Source organism: Neopelma chrysocephalum, unplaced genomic scaffold, assembly GCF_003984885.1.
Source record: "Neopelma chrysocephalum unplaced genomic scaffold, ASM398488v2 Primary Assembly neopelma1_77, whole genome shotgun sequence".
NCBI classification, from domain to species: domain Eukaryota; kingdom Metazoa; phylum Chordata; class Aves; order Passeriformes; family Pipridae; genus Neopelma; species Neopelma chrysocephalum.
Genome location: NW_020897738.1, coordinates 6390392 through 6409053, shown reverse-complemented (window position 1 = coordinate 6409053; position 18662 = coordinate 6390392). Strand labels below are relative to the sequence as shown.

Sequence of the window (18662 nt, the reverse complement as noted above, 5' to 3'; positions counted from 1 at the left end):
AAATAAGGGGGAGGTTTCCAGCAACGGCAGCAAGAGGACCTGGATACGCACCAACAGGGATTTTCTCTCACATCCCACCATCCCCCGGGCTCTGCTCCAACACAGCCTGTTGTTTCTGAGGGTGCAGGCAGCAGCATCAGTCCTATGGACACCTTCTCCTGCCAAACACAGCCCGCCCAGAGCTGAACTGAGCCCTCCCTCGCTCCCGGCACCCTGGGACAGGCGGCATCTTCCCAGAGCCAGGGAAGGCTGGATGTGGTTGGAATGCAAACAGGATGGGGACAAGAAGACAAATGGCTCCGGGGGAAATACGATGACCTCCCCGGAGGTGTCAGGAAACATTTGTCAAGTGGAAGAAGCCGTGAGCTGTTCCGCCGCTCACCTCCCGGGAGCGTCGCACGGCTGCTGACAGACTGGTTACTGCAGACCTGACAGGGCTTCTGCTGCTGGGGCTGAGGTCAGCTCCCTCACCCGGGTGGCAACAGCCAGCTTTGCCCAGCACAGGCTTAGCCACTGGTCCAGGCACCCCTGGCTCTGCCCCTACCTTGCAGACGGGCACAGCAAACCGAGCCACGCCAACAAAACCCACCTGGCTTCTGACATCCCTTTTGAGTAACCCACAGCACTCATTTTTCCATAAAATCAGAAGATTTCAAAGCCTTTAGCTAAAGGTGGAAGGCTACTGCAAGCCTGTCACAACGGGTGGGAAGCCAAAGACCTGAGCAGGTAAAGGACTTTCCTAAAATCCATGGAAAGCCAATGCAAACCCCATCACTGTGCATCCTTTAGGGAGCACTGTGCTAAATGGAACTGAGCATAAGCATCCCCCGGGGGAAGCCGCTTGCCTCCCACACACAGCAGAGCAGGAGGAAGCCACCAGTCTGCAGCCTTATGTTTGTAGGAAGGAAGGAAGGAAAGAAAGCAGGTTTAGTTTGTGCAGTGGTTGAATTTTGCCTGCCAGCTCCTGAGAGCCGGCAGTGTGACACTGCTGGGCCATCCCACGGGGTTTGGTTTTATGAAGGAGAAGGTGCTCAGCAAAAATGGACACTGAGAAGGTGAAAACCACACTTGGTGAGCACAGAGGTGGGATGGGGATGGATGAGAGCTAACACCAGGGCACGTGCATGGATTTACACGAATACTTATATAAGCATTTACTCAGGCACTTAACATAATTTAATACATTGCAAATAACATCCCACCATATTTCAAACGCGGCAGCAATTACATTCCAGTGCTGCCACGAGACCATCAGCCCCCCAAGCTCCTGAATTAGCAGCTCCAGCAGCAGGGAGATGGCCCAGTGGCGTGTCAGAGCCCGCCCATGCTGCGGCCAAGAGCTCTCACGAGAGGCTTTTGCTCTGCAATTGCCTCAGAATAAGGGCAAAGGAATTCAATTAAGCTCTCTCATCACCTGGCAATGAAATGTCACTGTTAAGGGTCCTTTTGGGGCAGTCAGTGAGACCTTCCTCTCCTCTCCTAGGAAAAATGGCACAGGTAGCTGAATCAGTCAAAAAGGATGGAGTGAGAGATGAAGGAGGCTAATCCAAACTTGGGTGTGACCAGGGGATGCTGAGACACAAAATGGACTAGTGAACTCGTGCCTTGGGCCACCCTGCCAAGGTGAGCTTTAAATTTACCATGGTTGCATCAAGGCAATCTAATTTTCTGCATTATTTCTGAAATGTGAAGGAGAGGTGGTACCCTCAGGAAGGGCAGCCATGGCAGAGGTGAACTGGAGGGGTTCAGGAACATCAGATCCCTGCTGAACCTCATCCTCCAGTAAGAAATGGCATCCAGCACCTCAAGGGCATATTGGACCCCCACAGGCACATCCCTCAACCAGCTCAGGCCCAAACTCATCTTCCCACATAAATGCCATGGAATCTCTAAATGCACCTGGAATCTCTAAACCCATGGTACTGGGAGTTTGTGAAATGAGGCAGTGAAAACCAGCAACAGTTGATTCCAGAAAATCCACCCCGAGCCCCTCAGCAGAGAGGCCACTGCAGCAAAGGAACACACAACTGGGATGAAGCCAAGATGTGCTTTCTTTTAGCAGGTCCTAAGCCTTGTTCTGCCATTAAGACTAACCCTGGAAAGTGTTGGTTGTCAGCAAACCCATTTTGCAGGCTGGCCTTCCTGGAGGGACCCCTCCTGTGACAGGGGCTTTACCAGGAGAGTAGAAAGGGCTACAGGACACACGAGTGAGTGAAGCCCCAGGGCTGCCCCTGTGGCAGGGCACTGCTCTTGGCTGCCCTGATGGGGTGCTGCTCACACACAGCAGCCTCCTCCCAGACAACATTTCCTCTGGAATGGAGCTGCGTGTTAAAAGTCAATATATAAAACATATTTATGCCTTGCCTGGTCGTAACACACCTTCCCTCGAGTGCCGAGGCAATTCTCAGCCTGGCCTTCTTGCTGATGAATCCACAGCAGAGCTGAGCACGTTCCTGCAAAGCCTCCCCCCATCACCCCAACCCCAGCCAGGGTCACAGCACTCTCCCCCTTCCTAAACCACCTGTGCTGCTTCCAACCAAACCAGCTTTCTTGTCCTGGACTCCGATGGTGTGGGGGTTTTTGGGATGCCCAGCCCTTTGCTGACACACATGGGTGGTGGTCAGGGATGCCTTGGGCAGCCAGTGCCTGCCACAGGCACAGCTCACTGGCATCACCAGCACTGCACACTGAAATCAAGAGTTAACGTTAAGAGTTAAATTCAAATCACAAGGAAACAGCACTAGCAGGAGGCTGGAAATAGGACAAGGCTCTCAGAGATGTGAGTGCTGGGACTGAGCCCCTCCCTGGGTGCTGTTTTAGTAGGGCAAGGGGGAGAAAAGGGATCACCAGGAGACCCTGAGCGGGTGGGAAGCGTCCTCCAGCCATCGCTCCACCAGACTGTGGCAGTTTTGGGTCCTGCCCGTCTGCTCGGAGCTCTCCCTGCGGGCGGGGACGGTGCCGGGGAAGCCCTGCAAGAGCCTCTCAGCCTCGTCGTGCTCACCCTCCTTCCCCCTCTCCTTCCTCCTGCCCCCGAGCGGGGCTGGCAGGGCACCAGGGAAATTAAGCAGGCGATTTCTAAAGCCGAGAGAAAAGCAGCCATCTGGGCCCTAAACAGAGACAGGTCGTTTAACGAACAAAGGGAATTTTCTAGAGGAGCCGGAGAAATGCAACAGTGAATAAAAGAAGCGGTAACCGCTGGGATCCATCCAGGGGCTGCCGTCAGGGAGAAGCTTTCAGGGAGCGCTGAATACCGGGTAATGCCCCGTCCCCTGTCATTAAAGGATGAAGCAGGAGATGGGCTGGGGCAGTGGGAAGCAGGAAGAAGCAGAGCGGGCTGGGGATAAAGTTCAAGGTTATCTGTGCCAGGACAACCGCCCGTGATGGCAGGAGCAGCCCCCTCAACACCCCCTCTGCCAAGGCACCTGCTGCTGCACCTTTGGGGATGGCATTTACATCACCAAGTCCCCCAGGAGGCTTTATGTGCCCTCCTCTCATCTCACAGCATTATTCCCCTGCAGAAAACACGATCACTGCTCGTGTGACTGAAAGCACAGGCTACAGCTCCAAAGTTCAGGATACAAACCTGGCACCCTTTGCCCTTGCTTTGCATATCCACCACCAGCTACAGACAACTCCTCTCCTTTCTGCTCTTCCTCGCAGGAAAACCATCATCACTCATAATTCAACTTGTGGGTACTTTCTCACTGTATCATTTCGTGCTCTGCCACATTTCATAACCTTGTTTGCACACTCCCAGGCAGCGCTCCCCCTTCTCCTCGGGCTGCCAGGCAGGTCTCTTCTAAAGCTCTTCCAGGTTATTGAACTACTTTGTTAATGCAGCTTGTTTCTCATCAGTCGAGGGCAGAGTGCTGGGGACATCATTTATTTTCCATGTTTATTTATGTCAGGAGAGTCCTTAAAGGATTTGTTTGCAGCTGCTTTGGTTGCTGCTCGTGCTGAGGTTACAGCCTGCTCTGCCACATGCCAGCAAGTCAGGCCTGGGAGACCCGAGCTTCCCTCAGCTGTTTTGATGCCGTGGAAACAACTGATTTCCTTTATGCTTCTTAATTAGGAGCAGAATCATCCTTTTTCCTGGCCAGTAGGCCCTCGTGCCCCACAGAAATAGGGTGAGCTGAGAACCAGCAGTGATTCCTCAGCTGAACACCTCTGTTTCTGCAGAGTCCCCACAGATGGGCCAGTTCTGCTCACCTCCTTCTTGGATGGTTTGAGCATGTGCTTTCTGGAGTGTGATAATACAACCACAGCAGAAAGCACTGTTGCTCCCAGAATAGAGCCCCCCAGGGATGAGTTCCTTCTTCCAGGAAAACGGGGATGGAGACCTGGAAGCCCTTGAAAAATGCAGGTATTTGGATTATCTTAAAAGAGCAATTCCCCCTGCCCTCTCATCCTTGTAGGGAACCAGCTGGGTGATATTTTACTCCAGCTGCCACTGCCTTTATTACTATGATTTTTCCAGGCTCAGTCCTGGCTGCAGGGATCTTTTTTTTTTTTTTTACTGTAAACAATCCATGGCCAATTTGCAAACTAAGATGCCCTCCCCTGCACCAGCCCCTGCTCAGGGCTCCCCACCAGCCCTGCTTCATCAGCCACAGGTGATGGTCAGACCCTGTGCCCTTCCCCAGGTTGTCCAAGCCTGCACATCACCCCACTCCCAGCTGGTGATGTGCTGGGGGCCTGGCTGCCAATTAGTTTTCTCGTTAGGGTTCAAGGCTGCCCTGGAGAAGGGGAGCGTATCATATTGATTTTCTCTGTTGTCCTTGCAACCATCCAGGTAAAGAAACATTTGTTATTCTGTGACAGATCCCTGTGGAGGCCTCTCAGGCATCCTACCTGCTGCACAGTGGAGATGGCAATTTTGCCAGAAACTCTGCTTCGGAGGGGTTTGCAACGTTAATTAAATTTCTGCAGTTGTATCTCTTGGCTCTGAATAAGATCCGAGCCTCTCTGAGCATGTGAGCTCAGCTCCTTGTCCCTGCCCAAGCCTGGCTCTGAACAAGTCTGGCCCCCAAGACTGAATTCCCTGTACAGAACATCAGAAACACAATATTGTTCCTCAACAAAAGGAAACGAATGCAGGAGTGGCAGGGTTCAGACACAGTATGGGTCTAGATAACCTAGAGGCTGAGAGATGATCCCAGAGCTACAAAACAAACAAACAAAAAATAAAAGCAGATGTCCTTGCTCAAAGAATCGATTCCTCTAAACAGACAAGCAAAAATGAGTATCTCTGATCACACAGACAGGCAGGATGCAAGAGGGACAGAGAGTCACCCCATGGACTCTGGATGAATTCGACACAAAGCTCCCACAACTGCAGCTCCCTTTCAACCCCAACGATGCACAGCCCCTGCCTGGGCTGGCCCTGGTGACCTCCCTGACACAGCTGGGCTTTTACAGACACTGCTTTCCAGGAAAGCATTAGAGGGAGAGGAGCTGCCAAGTCTGGGAAGTGCAGGAGGAGACAAGTTGGTTTTAATAGTTAAAATTCTTTAGAAATTTAAAAGGGGCTGCTTTTTCAGGATATTAATAAATTAGATGGGAGGGAAACATGGAGAAGGTAAGAACTTGAACTCAGAGAAGCTGCAGGAATGGGGCTCCCGGGCAGCAGGGCGAGATCCACTGCCAGAGCTGCTCCCGTGGTGGATGTGGGAGACAGATCCGCGGCTCACCAGGGTCCCACAGGGCTGGGAAAACAGAACAGAGGATGGAAAACAGACTGATGGTGCCAGGCTGGCATTTCCTACACAGCACAGTGCTGTTTCTGCCAGCTATTACAGAGAGCAAGGCGGGTGCTGGGGTCAGAAGGTGCTGCTCCAGGGCAGCCGTTCATCACCCTCTGCAGCCAGAGCTGCCCGAGCTGACAGAGGGGTGATGGGCTGCCAAGGGGAGAGCCAGCACGATGGCCCTGCGGTCCCCTGGGCATGCTGACCCACTGACATTTTTGGGAGGTGACCAAAGCAGTGTGACATCTTCCCAAGGAGGGTGGCAGAGTGGCTGCAGGGAACACCCAGCAGGCTCAGGGCCAGGGCATGCTGGTTCAGGAAGAAATTCAGAGTTTGTATGTGCCACTGTTGATAAAGGTGTTTGCTACAAGGGAAATGGGAGTTACTGCAGAACAAGAGCAAGGAGGTGCAGGGGTGCTTTGGGAGCATTATCCACTTAAAGCCCGGACATTTGTCACACACAGGGATTCAGTGCCCAAAGGTGTGCACCAAGGGGCAGGATTTGGGAGCTGGGAGCCCCTGCCCCCAGGCTCAGTGAATAGAATCTCCCTCAATGACAATAATACCATTTCCAGCAATGGCAAAGGCTCTCGGGCTGGAGGGGACACAGCGCAGCCCCCGGGGGAGCACCCGGCACCCTGCCCCACTCCGCTCCCCCGGGTGTGTTTCCAACCTCCGCTCCCAGCCCAGCACCAACGTTATTTTCTCGGATATTTTCCCAGTTTCCACAAGAGGGCACCGGCACGACACCGACGGGACGCTCCGGGGTCCCCGAGCGGCGCCGCCCGGTCCCGATCCCGGCGGCAGGAGCCGGGAGCGGCGGGAGCCGGGGCCGGGGGATCGCCCGGGGTTTTGTCTGCAGAAGAAAAGCGGCTGATGCGCATCTCCCCGGAGACCTCGGCTCTGGAGCCCTGTCTCGCCACGACGTTTGTTATTGCAGAAATAAACTCCTTTTGCTGAAAAAGGCGATTTTCTGGAGTAGCTCTCGCCAACACCGAGGGGCTGCAGGGAGGGGGATGGAGGGGCTCCCACTGTCACCCGTTTCCTCCAGCCTCCACGTCCCAGTCAGGGAGCATGAACCCTCAGGAGCTGTTCCTCTGGGGAAAGGGCTTTGCCTGAAGGGCGTGTTGGGCTCCTGGCAAACCCTGATGCAGGGAAAGACCTTGCTGGGAAGAGATAAACCAGTGAAAGTAACCCCCTAGTAACAGAAACATGAACAAGAAGCAAAGAAAAGCCACCCAACTCCAGCCTGGACTGGATGCCCTTCACGAAGGGAAGCCTTTGACTGTCAGACCTGGTTCTTGGAGCTCAGGCCACCTTTCAGTGAGGCTGCTTGGTCAACAAGCACATCTATCTGGTGCCTCAGAGCCTGGCAGATCATGCACTTGATGCTGTGGGCTTTAGGCAGAGAAAGAAAATTTTCGCATCATCTTGGGTGAGTTTTTTAACCCAGGTGAGCATGTAGAAGACTACTCAAATCAGTGGTGCCCTGTTCACTGCCCGTATGGGACCCTGGAGTGTGTCAACTCATTTCCTCTAGGTTATCTTGATCCTGCTGGACACTGAGTGAGTGTGTACCAAAGCACGAGGTGTATCAGAAATGCCAAAACAGCAACAGGCTGTCTGTCAGGGCTGTCATTCTGTCATGAAATATGACATGCATCCCGCCTGGGAGGAAGGACTGGATTGCTCTACACTTCAGTGCCAGCTGAGGCCAGGCAAGATTATTCCTCATTTCGGAGTCTCGTTGATCAGACCTGGAGGATACGTTTCTGCAACATAAAAAAACATGTGGCAAAAGCCCCAAACCACCTACCTCTCTTTAGCTGTGCCTTTATATAAAGCACGTTGCCATTTCACAGGCACGTCTGTGAGGAATTTCCCTTTTGTGAATCCAATTTCCTCTCACTTTTGAACAAAAATGCATCTCTGACGTGAAGGATGCAAAGGTAGAGACAGCATGGCTCGCTACAGAGCAACGGGGAATTTGCCAAGCAGCATCAAAATGGAGAACAAACAAGAAAAATAAAAGCCAATTTAATGCAGAGAATTTATCAAAGGAGAAAAATGCTTCTTGAGCAGCATCACTGATTGCCCTTCTGGGGTGGACGTGCCAGAGGGACACTATGAGCATGAGAAAGGAACAGCAACCACGAAGTAAACACAAGCAACAAGGTGGGAACAAGACTGTGGGCTGGGGGGAGCTCCCCATGCTCCCCACCACGAGCCTTGTCAAAGGTGCAGCCTCGACCAAGCACCAGCCAGGACATAACTAATGTGGAGTGGATGTAACATCTCCGGAGGAGATTGCACGTGGTGGGCTCAAGAAAAACAGGAGAGACTGCTTTGTTTTTCTCTTGCTCAGTGATAAATGAGACCTGACACCCTTTCCCAAAGGCTGAATTCATCAGCTCCAGAGCTTACAGGTAATTAGATCTGGAGTCGTGGTGGGACTGTCTCTAGCAGTCACAGTATCATTTTGCGCCTTGTGCTTTCCTTCGGATCCTGTAATCAAACTCCCCGGGAGCAATAGTAAAACAAAAGGAGCATTTTCTTGTGTTACACCCTTCAGCCCAACAGCCATCCAAGTTTTTGGTAATTATGGCTGTGCAGGAGCCCAGCAGAGGCACCCAGCAGCTCAGGGCACCAGAAGTCGCAGCTTCCACGGAGGGAAACAGGAAAATCATCTCCTGAGATGTACTCCAGCCACAGTAGCAGCAGTAGCACTTCTGCATGTGACAACATCTCACTGAGAAAAGCAAATCTTAATGAAGGGTTGACTGATATGTAGACGGTCAAAGTCTGAGAACAAGCACTGCAGCCTAGAACTTGCAGTATTTTGGAAAGTCTACAGCTGCCAATCAAGTGGATGCTTGCTCAGATGAGTGTTTCCAGGCTTTCTTCTCAAAAGGGATCCCATAGAAACCCCTTCCTGGTCTTTTCCATCTTTTTATCCCACTTGGGTGCCCTCCAGGGTTCAGCTGCTCCCTTGATCCCAACACCACCCTCAGATCTGTTTCCTCAGCCTCAGAAAAGCCTTGGACAGTGAAATCCCTGAAGTCTGGCAACAGCCTGTGAAGTTTCCTTTTGATCTCTTCATAGCCTGCCATCTCCAGCAAGGGGCATTTGGTGGGAACTAGAAAAATCCAGAGCCAGGTGGTTTGGGATGTGAGCCCGGGGTTAAATGCCCCCACATGGTGCGTGACAGGCAACTGCCACAAATGAAGACAAACCTGTGGGTGAAGTCCAGATCTCTTATTTCCCACTTGTATTTTGGATGAGGGAACCTTTTGTCTTGCATCCTCAAGGAAGGACACGTGTAGTGGGCTCTGTAGGACACACCTGAATTGCAGAGCAGAACCAGGACGTAGCAGCTGTCGAGTGATTTCGGCCGCCAGGAGCTGAACCACAGCAGGTGCCTGTTGGAGTTTGTTAAGTGACAAAACGATGTAATCCAAACATGTCCATCACCTTCAAGCAAGGGCTCTGTGACACAGGTAAAATTGCTTTTGTTCACTCAAAAGATCAATATTGTCAGGATGAAATAATACGTCAGCCAGCATGAAGAACTCCGCCTGACCACTGACAGTCAATGGGCAGAAACTCCCTCTTGTAAAAATAATATGAAAAAAACCTCCTGAATATACTTCCACTTCCCAAGTCACCGTATTTGGGCTGTTCTCGCCAGGAGCTGTAGATCATCTCCAGATTTCTTGGAAGAACAATTTTCCTGTGCACATGGTGTGTTCTGATGTAGGAAATTCCTCAGATTTAATTGGGTTCCTTTCTATTAAATCATCATGGCTAATCAAACAGCCCAGAGTCCCAGCTGAAGACCACACTCCTCGGTGAACATCGGCATTTACTCCACGTCAGGACTTCCCTGGGAACAAACCCATGGTCAAAGGCAGTTTCTCATTACGCTGATCTAAAACTCTCCGGTCCTTCAGCAGCTCCTTCCCCTCGCCCCCGCGCGTCTGCTTTGTTTTGCACTGGATTTAACTTTGCATGTGTGGTTTGGTGTGGGTTTTTTTTAATATAACATCAAATCTCTTAATTCTCTGACCCAGAAAACAGAGACAATCCTCATAAAAATCTGGGACAAAGAAGATGCAGCTTGCACGTGCGCAGCAGCAAGCGATTGCGAAACTCCCAAATCTACCCATTTAAAGTGATTTTGATTAAAGAAAGCATTTTGAGAACTGTTGCTGTCAGATCTCAGGTTATTTAGAAATCAAATCCTTAGCTTTCAAGTGCTGCTCTACTCTGAGCAAGATACTTTAAAGAGTGACAAAGTGGTGGCCCAGGTTCACCATCACCCGAGATGCGAGGGCTTTTCCCTCCCACGTTGTGACCTCCACGGGGCCAGCCAGGACCCCAGACCCACACAGGGTACACGCCTGCCCCCACAGCATCCAGAAATAAAGGTTCCCCGAGCCACAGCACGACCTTTCCCGGAGCCACACAGCCCATTCCTGCAGCACTTTTGCCAATGAGTAAATAATGAGAAATTAGTGCGCGGCCCCGGCGATGAGTCAGAGCCGCCGCTGGCACCACCCAACCTGCCAGGACAAACAGGGTGTCACACACATCCAAGCCCCCCAGTTTCATGATGACATCACTCATGTCACCCCATGACCCGTGTGGTCCCACCAGTGAGTCACCCCCAGGCCCCAAACCAGGAGAGCCCCGTCCGGTGCCGGGCAGAGATGGGCACATTTCGTGTTGCCTCTTTGCATGTTTGATTTAATGAGGGAGAATAACAAAACGTTGCAAGCTGAGTCACGCAGGCAGAGATGTCCCTTCTGAGGAGTTTTTAGGGGCAAAAGGAGGGTATGGATGCACAGCTCCACTGCATGCTGCCCCCAGGGATGGCAGGGTCCAGACGGCGGGTCCTGCCAGCCAGGAGCTGCTTCTATACCAGTGTCAAGGATGAAGAGCAAGGCCAAGGTGGGAGCTCAATACTCCATCCCCAGCACCAATGGTGGGGCAGTCCCTGGTGACAGCAGGGTTTTACCCACTGGCTCTGAACCCTTCTCCAAGGCAGAGCCTCATTAAAGTGGGTAATTTGGAGTGACTAGCCCGGGTAATTCCCACGGCTGGGCCCACAATAGCAGCCAAGCCCAGGAGTAAATTGCATTACTGTATGTGGAAGTCTCAAATCTGAAAGGGAAGGAGCGGTTCACACCAGCCAGGGCTTTAATACCAGATTAAATGCTTTCACAGCAGCCCGGCTGTTTGAAAGCTTCCAGCCAGCCTTTTGTCAATTTAGTTTGCATTGTACTTTGGCTTCAAGAGGCACCTTAAAATGTAACCAACAGCACTTCATTTTATCATTTTTTTTTATATGGTAGCTTAGCTTTCTTGGAGGGAATTCATGGACCTGGGATGGTTGCTGCTCCATATGGGAAGGCATGAAGTGTTTTAGTGGCAGAGGGGCCAAGCAAAGCTCCTCTCCCCAGTGCTGTTGCCCTGAATGCATTATTGTTTAGGGAATCTATTGAGCATTTTGTCCTTAAAGACTCGCCATTTTAGGAGGCTGAATGAAGCTCCAACTGGAATTATCAATTTTTAATTTCCCCATTAGCAGAAACAGAAGAAGCCTGGTACTTTCTCCTGATAGAGGGAACAGCCTATATTCTTACAAGGATTGTTCTTTAAGAAGCTGATTATCCCAAGCCTTGAAACAGGAGCTAAGCCATGTCTCAGGGACATGCCCGAGACTGGGTGCTTAAATGCAGCAATTTAGGGGAGTTCCTGGCTGACTCCTGGCAGGTGGGAGCAGGATGTGCAGCTGCACTGGGCATCTGGCAGCGACAGCAGCAGGATGCTCCTACCCTTCCCGGGGCAGCACCCCAGAAACAGCAAAGATGAACCCATATCCCAGTCATGGGCTGGCCTCTAGTCTGAAATTTGGCACCTGTGAGACAGGGGGCACAGACTCATAGGAAACTGCTGCTACTCCTGCCCCTCCTCTCCCTGACGTGGGGACACAGAGGAACCTCTGTCTATCCCCCAGCCCACCGCAGCCAGCCGGGGGGGGGCACAGCCTCGTAGGGCTCTGTGCCACCCCGCTCTCCCCACAAGTGCATCCTTGTCATTCAAATGAGAAGCTGCCACAAAGGCGAGGGCCCTGCCCTGAACAAAGAGCCGCTTGGGACCAAGGCAGAGGGGGACGCGGGTCCCTGGTCTCCACGGATGAATGCAAATGCCTCCATCCCCTGGGAGCAACTTCTCTGGGAACAACACAGACAGGGCTTTGTGAGCAGGAGGCTGAGAGAGGCATTGGTCATACGCAAGCCCCCAGGAATGCCCAGCAATCCCCAGCTGGAGAAACGCCTTGGGGGCATGAACAGACCTCCCCTCTCACCCCTGGCCACAAAGTCAAGAAAAAGCCGCTCACAGTCTTTTTTGTTTTCTCCACCCATGCTCTTGCAACCAAACTAAAACTTTCCTGGCACTCCTGCATCCCTGGGTGGTGACACCAGAGCCCATGTCCACATGGGATGATCTCAGTGAGGCCACCACCATCACCACAGCACCGCCAACTCCTGTCCTGCAACCCCAGCGCCAGGGCCAAGCAATGCCCGGGGGCAAAGTGCCTCCCTCAAGCCACGCTTGCTCATCCTCCATCCCCAAGCCAGAGCTTTTGCCCTGCCACAGCTGTACAGCTGTGCACCTGCAGCAAGCAGGAACGGGCAGGAGCTGCCTGTTTAACAGCTGGCTCTGTTCCAAACCAGCCAGTCTCCGGGTCAACACCTTCGCTGTTCAAACTCCGCACGCCGGCTCTTCTGAAAAGTACAACTTGAAGGGAGACCTCCCCCCAGACCTGGTTCAAAGCCCACTGAGGTGAGAGCTCTCATTACTCAGTTACTACCAACGTGTAGAGAGGTTTTGCTGCCTGCACCCCTGAGACGCCCAAGCTCAACAGCCATAAAAAGATGCAATTTGTGAATGCTGTGGAAGGAGAGGTTGGGGTTTACTGTAAAGGCAGCAGTGCGAGATGCAAAGTCGTAAATCTCAGTAGTGGCATACTAAAAATTCAGTGGAATCACTCAAGTCAAGCTCTGTTCCATCTGCTATTTTATGCCCTCTTTGTTAGGGCAGCTAATGGAGAACAATAAAAACATTAATAATCAAGTTAGATTTATAAACTGGGCAGGATATTCCACTAGTAATGAAATCTGGAGAATCATTCCGTGTTATATTGCTTTGGGCAGCACTCTAACAAGCACTGCCTTTGAGTTATAGCCCTCTTTCATTTTGCTGAACTTTAATTTGGCCCAGCACCACTGTTTCATTTAAAACAAACTTAGAGCAGGAGTGGAGCAGAGGACACAGCTCAGAGGCATGGTCCTGCTCGGCACTGAAAGCCTCTCAGGTGCAAGGGGGGGATGTAAAAGCTCTTGTTGATATTGTGCTCTGTTTACTGCAGAGAACTGCTGGATATAATTTTCCAAGGTTAGCAGAGCTTCCTATTGCCATGGTTTCATGCTTCCTAGTTTTCAAATATTTGATTTAAATGCCTCACAGATCTTTAATTTCTTACTTGCTTCATAAAGCGGATGTCAAATAATTCTTCTTGAGGCTCTCACTTCCCACACACAGTGGTAGTTTCCTGACAAACACCTCTGAAAATACCTGGCATCTTGTGCTCCCTGCTGCTCATTAGAGGGCATAAGCACAATCATGATTTACATTCAACCCCTTTGGAATCCCACCAGTGTTGTGTCAAGCTGGAGAGATTATTTGCCCCCAGCAAGCACATCCACTGGAGGGGAGATAGCACAGAGACACCCATCTGACATCCTAAATTTAGGCTTCCCAGCCTAAATAAGACTTCTTTTGATATAATTCCCTTCTCCTGCAGTTCACTTCTGCTGTGTAACAACCATCCCTGGTACCTTCTGCTTTGCAAGATGGCCCCAGCTCTTCAGCTGGGTTTGGAGCTACTGCTCAAATCCAGTCCAGGACAAAAAGGGTTCCTTAGTGCCTGAAAGTTGTCAGCAGTAACTAATCGCCCCTTGAGTATTAACATTTACCCTGTAAAAGCTGAGTGCAGAGCAGATACGGCAGCAAGGATGAAAGCAGGTCAAAGACAAAGTTTGAGTCAAATTGATTGGGGCAGAATACATCAATTCACGTGCTGTTTGCATGAAATATTAATTCCAGCTTTAACATTTGGTTACAGGGGGAAGTAATTGCACCATAATGATGCAGATGTACCTCGTATTCACCACATCTTTTCTTCTGCTAGGAACTGATGGGGAACGACGCGCTCCGTCCTTCCCGGCAGGTGCCTGAGCCAGAGGAGCCTCCGAGCCGGAGCACGCGTTGGTGGCCGAGCCTCGGCGAGGGGAAAGCAGCGTCCTGGCGCACTGCTCTGTGCGAGCCCTGCTCATTAGATAACCCTGCCGTGCTGCAAACCCTCCCTCCCTCCCTCCCTGCCAGCACTGCACAGGCAGCATTTTGAAATTCGCTGAATTTCAGGGAATTTCTCCAAATTGGCGGGTCCAGCCCCAGGACTGCCCGCCCACACCCAGCCACAGATGGCTTTCTGACACCCAGCTTTGACGTAGTCGCGGGGCTTCTCTGAGCTACGGCTGGTATGAGATATAAGAAACTTTTCCTCCTCCAGCAGAAAAGCCTCCACCTCTCCCCTGTCAGAGGAGATGGCGTGAAGCTGCACAGACCTGCTGGCACCGTGACCTGGCTGGGACATGACCTGAGCTCTCCACGGCTGCTAAAACCTGTCACCTCCCTGCAAACTGAGCAGGCACCTGTGAGCGGAGCAGCAGGACCACAAGGATGCCCGCAATGTGCAGACCCACCGCAATGAAGCCAACCCTCCACCTGCTGCCGGCACAGAGCAAGCCCCAAACGCATCCCCGAGCGCGTCCCAGTCCCCAGGGATCGCTCTGGCTCCAAACGTGCCATTTCACCCGGCTCGCCGCTGGAGTTTGTGCGGCTCCATGGCAGGCAGGGAGCCCTCGAGACAGGCCGGCCCTTTCCCAGCGCCGGGGAAATCACCATCCATGTGCGAAAGCTGGTGGGGCCGTCACCCCGCGATGCTGGGCTGGGGGAAAGTTGGGTCACCGTGCTGGGGGTGCGGGGCGTGCGAGGGGACACAGCGGGTTGAACGGAGGGGGACTCTGGTTTCCAGAGGGCTCGGTGCAGAGCACGGGGTGGGGGGCACTCACTGGGTGCGGGGGGGATAAACGAACCCTTCCGTGAGCACGGCAGGGCACCAGGTGCAACGAGAGGCACGACGTGGATAAGGCTGGAGGGGGCCCCGGTGTAAAGGGGCCCGATCAGCGGGAGCAGGGTGGAGGACACTGGCGGCAAAGGGGGGCACCGGGGCGCGCCGGGGAGCGCTTCCAGCCGCCGAAGCTGGCCCAGCGCCGCGGGGGCCGGCGATGCCCAGCGGTGGGGGAGCACCGGGGGAAGGGGCAGCGGAGGGGAGCGAGGGGGGTGGGGGGTGCCGCGGGTTACTCACAACTCCCCGGGTGATGTCCTCCGCCGCGGGGGTCGGCGCCGCGGGCGCTTCTTGCCACGCCAGCCACAGGGCGAGCACGAGGAGCATCTCCCGGCGGCGGGCGCGGTGCCGGGCGGCGGGGCTCAGCATCCCCCCGCGCTCCGCGCCGCCCGGCCCCGGCCCCGCGCTGGGCTCCGCCGGGCTCCGCGCCGCATCCGCGCTCCCGCCCCGGGCTGCGGCCGCCGCCGGGGAGGGAGGGAGGGAAGAAGGAGGGGGGCGGGGGGGGCTCCGCTCCGATCCGCGCCGCTCCGCCGAGGATGGAGGCGGGGAGGGAGGGGGGCTCCGCTCCGCCCCGCCGGGGAGGGAAGCAGGGGGGACTCCGCTCCTCGCTGCTCCGCTCCGCGCTGCCGGGGATGCTCCGCTGGCGGGTGCGCGGTCACATCGCCCCGCTCCCGCACCTCGCGGAGCGGCAAAGTTGCTGCGGGCGCTGGCGCGGAGCGGAGCGCGGCTCGGCTGCTGCTGCTGCCGCCGCTGCCGGGGGCGGCCGCGGCTCCGTCGCTGCTGCCATGCACCCCTCTGCGGCCGGGCAGCGGAGGAGGAGGAGGAGGAGGAAGGGATGCTAATGAGGGAGGCGGTGTCAGGGCTCCGGCGGTGCGGGGGGGGGGTTCGGCACAGCGCTGCGCTGAGCGCCCGCACCAAGAACCAGCACCGACCCCGGCCCTGCTCCCCCGCGGGGAGGGCTCGGTGCCCTCCCGCTCTGGTATCTGCGTCTGGCTGAACTGCATCAGGGCTCCGACACGGTGCTTTCTAAGCGTCAACATTTCTTTGCGTACCAGCCGCACCTCCGAGGTTTTTTGAGGAGCTGTGGAAATGAGCGTGTGGTCGGAGCATCCCCGACTGACATCCCGTCTCAGCGAGACAAATGTCTGGCTTGTCCCCATAAACAGCATAATGGGATCCTATGGCCTCTGCAGCGCGTCCTCCCCGGAGAGCTGTGAATCTGCCACATGCTCCGACAGGCCAGATGGCAGGGGACACCCTGACAGCTCCAGCTCCTGCCAGTTCAGGAGGAACATGTACTTCCTACTCAGCATCTGCCTTCTCCAGTTCCTATTGGCACGTTAATACACTCAACAGCTTTGCAAACGATCTTTAAAGTAGCGTGGGTTTGTTTTGGTTTTTTGTTCGTTTGGTTTTTTTCTGTTTTTGTTTTGGTTTTTAAAATACATTTACAGTTTCTGTTTTATGATAAATAAGTAGTGGAAATAATGAAGAACTGGTAGAGATGAAAAGTTGCTTCTAGGTGGTACTGGGGCAAAATTGTAATGGACATTGCTATGACATCTTCTGCACAAATAGATGAATTTGGCAATGAACCATAGCTACTTCTGGAGATATTTAGTATCAGACAGGACTATAGCAAAGCAGTGGAGGAAGAAAGAAGAAATCTTTGTCCAAAAGACGTTGGTTAAAGGGAATTAACACAGAGACCTCACTTCCCGCAAGCAATTTTGCACTACCCTGTGTCCCTGTGAGCTGGACTGAATTTACTGCTCCAACACCAGAGAAATCAGAGGGAAAACCATTGGATTACAGGGCTCAGAGCCTCACCAACTAGAGCCACTTGTAGCTCAAGTGCTGTTGAGAGCTTTGCTCCACACTAAAGTGAAGTTCAGCTTCTTAAACAGCCCAGCCCAGCCTCTGGTTCCGCAGGTGCAGAGAGGGGGTTTCCAAAGGGCACGCTCTTCCTGTGCCCAGGTGTAAGCCCCTGTCTCTGGGGAGTGGTTCCCCCTCTTTGTACCCCCTTCTCCACTCTGCAGGACTCAACTCCACCTCTGTGCATCTCCTGCTGCTCCTGCTTTGTCCCGTCCATCCCACAGCTGCCACTGCCCTCGAGGGAGAGGCTCCTTCTCACTTTCAATAAGTGTCACACCAGCCCCGAGGAGACAAGGACTGTTATTTGCTGTGTTCCAGACTCCACTGCTCTGAGCAGAAAGCAGCAGCCACCCACCACCCCACAACCTTTTCCGGGTTTTCCAACAGAGAAGGGTTATTCTGGGCAGCCAGGCCAGCCTGACATTGCTTAGCAACATCACACGTAGTAATTTCCTGCTAAGCAGTTCCAGAATCTCTTCTTATTAGGGATCATTTCTCCTGACAGTTGACATGACTGTGGGCAGATCAGAGCCACCCTCTGAGGAAGGCAGAGGGGACACAGGGCTGGGAGGAGTGGGCAGCAGTGTCTCAAAAATCACAGAGTTTGGGACAAACCCGCAGCCCTCAGGGTGAAAACTGCCAGCCCAAGTTCACTGACATGCCATGGGCTTGGGGTTATCATTGGCAAATGCTTCAGCAGCACCTGGAAAGCTTTCTAGGGATTTTGGGCTCTCTGAGAGCTGGTCAGCACACACACAAAAAAGCCTCTGTCCCTCTGCATGGCACAGTTTGCATATGCCAGCCTTGTCCCTGTGCTGGGCAGCCTGGAGCTCCAGGGCTTGGTGCCGCCCCACATCCATAGTGCCCCCTCTCCCATGCTGGCCACATCATCCTGCAGCAGCAAGGTTACCTCAGCTGCCTTCCTTGCATTTCTGGAAGATGCTCACGCTCCACACTGACCTTTAATCCCATTTTTCAGAAGTGGTCAATAAAGGATAAAGGTTCATCGTGGGCAGCCTGTGAGCTGTTGGAGCAAAGATAAAGACTTGAGCCCACTCCAGCTGAAAGAGTTTTGCTCTTAACTTCAAGGGGTCAAGATTTTAGGGCACATGCTACCATTTTATGTTGCCCTCATAGGTCATCCTCTCACAGCAGCACATCAGGGACAAAAATCACAGTTTCTGTCAGAACAGGTGTTTTAAGCAGATTGACAGCAGGGCAAATGGAAGATGCTGCTCCATGTCAAATGCGCTTTAATCCTTTCAGATTCCTTCCTGTGGCATTAAACATCCATTTTCACCAAATGTGGAATATACTAAATTTGCATATTGCAAAAGAACACTTTCCCCACAGCTGTTTCTCACATGCATGTGTTACACGCAGGTACAGGTTGTAATTGCAGAGTTTGGGGTATTTGTCAAACATTTCACTGCAGCAGACTCGACCCAAGCTGCCAACCCCACCCTCCCACTGAGGAGCTTCCAATCAGCTGTCCTGCCTCCAGCAAAGCAGGAAGGGCTTTCACCCTGATGGGGTGGACTGGCTTTTGGTGGAACAGATGGAGAGATGGCCCCAAGCCATGGCCAGTACCCTCTCTCCTGGTAACATCCCTGGTTGGATGAGCAGCCTCCCTGGTTGTGCTCAGTGAAGCACCTCAGCTGAGGATCCCTGCTCACATCCCAACTGCTTTGGTGTGGGCTCCCTTCCAGGGCTGTGATCCTTCCTCTGACTGGGACTGGAGCAGAGCCACGTACACAGTAGGAACTGAACAGTTTTGCAAATTAGGC

At 53.3% G+C, this 18662-nt stretch overlaps 1 protein-coding gene across 1 annotated transcript in view; it reads right to left on the bottom strand.

Annotated features, from left to right (window-relative positions):
* MMP17 (matrix metallopeptidase 17) overlaps positions 1 to 15388 on the bottom strand; it is a 60618-nt gene extending 45230 nt beyond the window's left edge. The window contains exon 1 of the mRNA XM_027689632.1: positions 15241 to 15388. Within this exon, the coding sequence (XP_027545433.1) occupies positions 15241 to 15369 (129 nt within the window). The 5' untranslated portion in view covers positions 15370 to 15388. The remainder of the gene's footprint in view (positions 1 to 15240) is intronic.
* Between the last annotated feature and the right edge of the window lie 3274 nt (positions 15389 to 18662).